The sequence below is a fragment of the Eurypyga helias genome, unplaced genomic scaffold, assembly GCF_000690775.1.
Source record: "Eurypyga helias isolate BGI_N326 unplaced genomic scaffold, ASM69077v1 scaffold49528, whole genome shotgun sequence".
NCBI lineage: Eukaryota > Metazoa > Chordata > Aves > Eurypygiformes > Eurypygidae > Eurypyga > Eurypyga helias.
Genome location: NW_010269814.1, coordinates 1 through 4,913, shown reverse-complemented (window position 1 = coordinate 4,913; position 4,913 = coordinate 1). Strand labels below are relative to the sequence as shown.

At 54.4% G+C, this 4,913-nt stretch overlaps 1 protein-coding gene across 1 annotated transcript; it reads right to left on the bottom strand.

Annotated features, from left to right (window-relative positions):
* Positions 1-130: 130 nt before the first annotated feature.
* LOC104514500 (ethanolaminephosphotransferase 1-like) lies at positions 131-3,792 on the bottom strand (the record flags this gene model as incomplete). Its single annotated transcript, XM_010158203.1, has 4 exons — positions 131-403; positions 1,381-1,561; positions 1,999-2,047; positions 3,684-3,792. Coding segments are annotated over 4 exons (612 nt in total), but the record flags the coding sequence as incomplete, so codon positions are not given.
* Between the last annotated feature and the right edge of the window lie 1,121 nt (positions 3,793-4,913).

Below are 4,913 nucleotides of genomic sequence, written 5' to 3'. Positions count from 1 at the left end.
GTGGGCTGAGGGGGCTTTTCCCACCTCAACGATTCCGAGATTCTATGCAGCCGCCCGCCCAAACCTCAGCAGGGAGGCAGCTCAGGTTTCATATGGTCAGACAGGCTGACACAGTGCCATCCCCACCGACATTCCCGTTTTTAGGTGCAGTATTCCCTGCCCCACAGAGCAGCAGCTCCCAAGCAAAGCCTGCAGACAGCCCAGCCCCGAGTTCACCTACCACGACCACGCCGTAGTGGATGTGCGCCAGGGTGAGGAACGCCGTTAACAAGTAGAGGAGAAGCGTTTCGCCGCTGGGCGCGAAGCCGGACATCACCACGAGGAGCACGGCCGCGATGGGGAGCAGCATCCAGTTCAGAGGCTGGCAGCGTGTGCTGCTCATCTGACAGACGATCAGCTGGCACTGCAGGAAGAGAAAGCTGTCAGAGCTTGCACCCAGCGTCCCTCCTGCAAGCCCAGAGAGGACGGTCACACATGTCCACGTACCAATCGCCTGCGCTTATGGCTACTGTCACGCAGTTTGCCCGGGTTTTTCCACTCGGGATCTTGCTTTGCATTAGAATTCCTGTGGGACACACGGAGCAAAGCTCCGCAGGGCTGGCGGACAGTATGGAAATGGGCACCAAGGGCATCTTTAAAAGTAAAAGGAGTTCCCTTGAGCTGACCAAATTAATGGAATCACAGAAGGATTTGGGTTGGGAAGGGACCTTAAAGCCGCCCCCAGTGCCACCCCCTGCCATGGGCAGGGACACCTTCCACTAGACCAGGTTGCTCCAAGCCTCATCCAGCCTGGCCTTGGACACTCCCAGGGATGGGGCATCCACAGCTTCTCTGGGCAACCTGTCCCAGTGCTCCCACCCTCTGCGGGAAGAATTCCTTCCTGATGTCCCATCACCACCTCCCTCTTTCCGTTTAAACCCGTTACCCCTTGTCCTGTCACTCCCTGCCCTTGGGAAAAGCCCCCCCAGCTTTCTTGTAGCCCCCCAGATACTGTAAGGGGCTCTGAGGTCTCCCCGGAGCTTCCCTTCTCCAGGCTGAACCCCCCAACTCTCCCAGCCTGTCCCCATGGCCGAGGAAGCGGGAGCTCCACTCGTATTACCAGTTTGCTGGTCACAACACTGAGGATTCACCTGTGTGTCAACACACTTTAACTCATTCTCTAGTGTCTCAAAATCAAGTTTTTCAGCACAAAACTCAGACTCAAACCCCATCTACTCCCCTGTTTGTCCTTTCAATCAGAGCCAAACAGAAAAGCCGTTAAGCTGATCTCATCTTCCTTCTCACGTTTGAGCTGGTCTTTGCCCTCCCGCCGCCGGAGCGCCCCGGCCGGCTTCGCGCTCCCAGGGGATGAAGTGGGAGCACAAAGCAGAAGGTGCTTACAGAAATGTTAGCAAAGGCTGTTCCAACCATGAAATAGAAGAGCCTGGGATGGACCTCCAGGATGTCTGTCGGGGACATGAAGATCCACGTGGTGCAGAGAAGGAACAGCAACACCGGGGAGAGCAGCGGCAGCATGATTTCATACACAGAGTGGTGCTTCAAGGTGTTATTTTTATAGGCCCTGAAAGCAAAGACATGGAAATACCTGGAATCACAGCTAAGAAATACCTGGTCCCAGCCTTCCAGAGAGGGCAGCAAAATCCCACTCGCCATCCCACACCCCAAAACTGCCGATATCGGTCACAACCACCGGCGCACGAGGAAGACACACGCTTGTTGCCAACCCCAAAACCTCCTGAACTACAGAAGCACCTGGCCGGCTGCTTCTCTGGGTTGTGAGCGACAGGACAAGCCTCCAAACGCTGGGGGTCCTCCTGCAAGACCCTGCTGAGCGGGCTGCCAGCCCCCTCCTCCTGGCAAACTGGGAGCTTCAGAGTGTCAGAGCCACTGTGGCCCAGTTGCCTGAAGAACTACGAAGGGAGCCAAGTTTGGGAAGGCGGGTGGTGTCTCCCGAAGGTGCTAGTGCAGGGAGGGAGATCCGAGGGCAGAGGAACTTACCTGTAGAAGTTATACAGGCTCATCGGCAGCGTCACAGTGAGCGCGCAAGCTGGAAGAGAGAGCGTCACGTTACTGCCCTGCGACACGGGGAGAGCCTCACGTGCACCCCACGGACGGACAGACCCAGCTCAGAGGGGCACCCGGAATAGCTCGGCACGTTTCAAAGTAGGTGCTCCTAATTCTGGTTCAAGAGCTGTAATTACAAGGTCTGCCAGAAATTAAAGACCTTTCTGTTTCTAAAAGTCGCATTCACAAGCCCAGTATTACGCCCTAAACAGCTCAAGTTTAATTATCATTGGGTCTTTAACGAGACGCGAGGCGAGTTCAAGCTCCACAAGCGGCACGGCTGTGCGCAACAGAGCTCTGAGCCTTCACAATAAAGCCCGTTTGCAGTTTCTCCCACGGTGAGCGAGCGTTTTCCAGCTCCCACCGCGCAGAAAAAGTTGTCATTTAACTTGACAAATGACACAAAGAGCCTCAACAACTGTGAAAACTCCAGAGCTCAGTGGGAAACATCATCCCCCACGCTCCAGCTCTCTCCCAACCCCTTCCACATTTATCTAGCGGTAGTTTAAAACGAGATTACTCCTATTTATTAAATAAACCAACTCCTATCCCAGGGCACAAATCCACCCCACGGAGGCACGGTGCTCTGTTTTTCACATCGGAAAAGCGCGTTTATTATTCATTTGTGTAGTTTTATGGCTGCCAAAGGAGGGCTCAAAACATCCCCCTGGTTAAGTGCAAGCATTAGATATAACAAAACAATCCAAGACATATCAATTTGCAATTACGTAGGTACAATTAACCCCCAAAGAAAGGGACATGGAGTAAGAACAATTAAACAAGAACCTCTGAATAAGTCGAATTTCACGATGCAAAGACCCGCATTACCCCCCGCTTCGCTGAAGGGAAAGGCTGGGCTTTCCTTTAATTTTACTGATTTGTAATTTAATTTTTGGATGGGTGGATGGATGGAGGGCAGGATCCTCAAACGGATGAGTGCTCCTCTCCACCCACCTGCCCGTAACCTCCCTCCCGCAGCAGCCCCAGGCTCTCACACAGCGTTTGGGCTCTGGGTCCTTGCCCTGGCCATGCCGTGGGGTGAGAGGGAGCCCCCAAACCAAGCCCCCCTGCCCCGGGTGGGCCCCAAGGGCTGCCAGCTCCCAGGCTGGGCTGTGGTTTACACCCCAAAACCCCACAGCTTCCTCTGGGCAACACGAAGCCCAAAGCCCTGGCGCTCGGGCAACACGGCTACGCGGAGACGTGTTTTGGCGGGTCCCAGGCACGAGGAATCGCCTGCCCAGCATCCAGGAGCCCCCCCAGCCCTCAGCCCACCACAGCTCCGGGCAGGCAGCAGTGGGGCTGATCACCCGGAGCAGCAGCGTGCACCCATTCCCTCGGGATTGGCACAAAATCCAGCCGAGGGGCTAGCACAGCACCCTGCTTTTTGGGTCAGCACAGACCCGAGCAGACTGGAGTTTAACTCCTCCAAAGCAGTTACGCAGGAGACAGCAATACTTTGAAATCCTAGGAAAGGGCAAGCTGCTGGATTAGGCACCTGAGCTACAGCCCACAGGAGGTTTCATCACAGCAAACAGAACCGCGTTATCACGTAATTAAGACATTGGGTTTCAGTAAAAAGGTGGAGTTGAAAAGACAGGCTTCAACATGGAGTTTCTTACCAATAATCATTGCAGTGAATAGGTCTCTATATAAGAAATTAAACAGGAAAGGTGCATACCAGGCCTCAACTCCCACAATGGCTGTCACTATGTAGACAATTGAAATGGTCTGAAAGGAAACACAGGACAAGCAGGCGTGAGCAACCCGACCAGGTCTGGTGCCGGCCGACCCCGCAGCCTCGGGGAAAGGCAGCTCCAGGAGTTTAAGCAACATTGAGTTCTGCTGTCCCCACCAGCAGGGAGGAGGAAAGCTTAAAAACCCTGCAAACACCCCGTGTTAGAAGCTGCTGAGAAGAATATTCCAGGGGGAATGGATGCCCTCGTGCAGCTGAACTCACGAGATGCCTGACGCATGGAAGACAGGCTTTATACTACAAGCTGTAGGGACCCCGGGGGGTTTGTTCGGACTCTTTCTTATCCATCTGGTGAAGCAATGACAGGGAAAAAGCTAACAAGGGCTATTCCAGCTTTCATAGCAGCCCTGAAGCTGGGTGACACATGCTGCGGGGTGGCTTAGCCCTCCACCCCCTCTTTCTGCAACAGGCAGATCCGACAGCATCAGGGTGAGGCAATGCTTCTGGAGAAAGGGCTGGGAGTCTCACCAGAGGGAACCAGCTTCTTTTATTAGCAGAGATTATTGCTGCAATTAATGCAGTGGCACCGACTGCACCCTCCTTCCAGCTTGTTGCTTTTCCCACCCAGCGCCTGGTGAGCCCCAGGATGAGAAGGGAAACTGAGACCTGCGGCCTGGCGGGACAGGACGGCTGCCAGCAGCGAAGGGGGAACTGTGCCATCCAGAGCGTGCTCCCAGGTCAGATGGGCTCTCCAGAAAGAGCTTCCTGCAGAGAAGTTCTTAACGAGAGGCGGACACGCCAACAGCGCACAGGGTCTGTCAGCCGCACTCCCAACTGCCCAGCTGCCAGGGAACGGAGCGGCACCTCCCCAGGAGCCTTCACTCCAGGCACAGCGATTAACACGCCAGTTAATTACTCTGCTACGTTTTGGCACACATCCTCCTAGGGCCAAAAGGCATCCCAAATGCCTAGACTTGAATTTACCTACGCTGGTATAATGCAGGAAGGCAACTAGAGCAAAAATTTAGGTGGCCAAAAGGTGCATCTTAGGCCAGCAGAAGCCAGGTGGAGGAAACACATGGCAATATCCATTCTTCAAGCCTCATTTTTCGTGGAGTCCATCTACAAGCAGAGAATGGCTGGAAAGCAGCCCTGA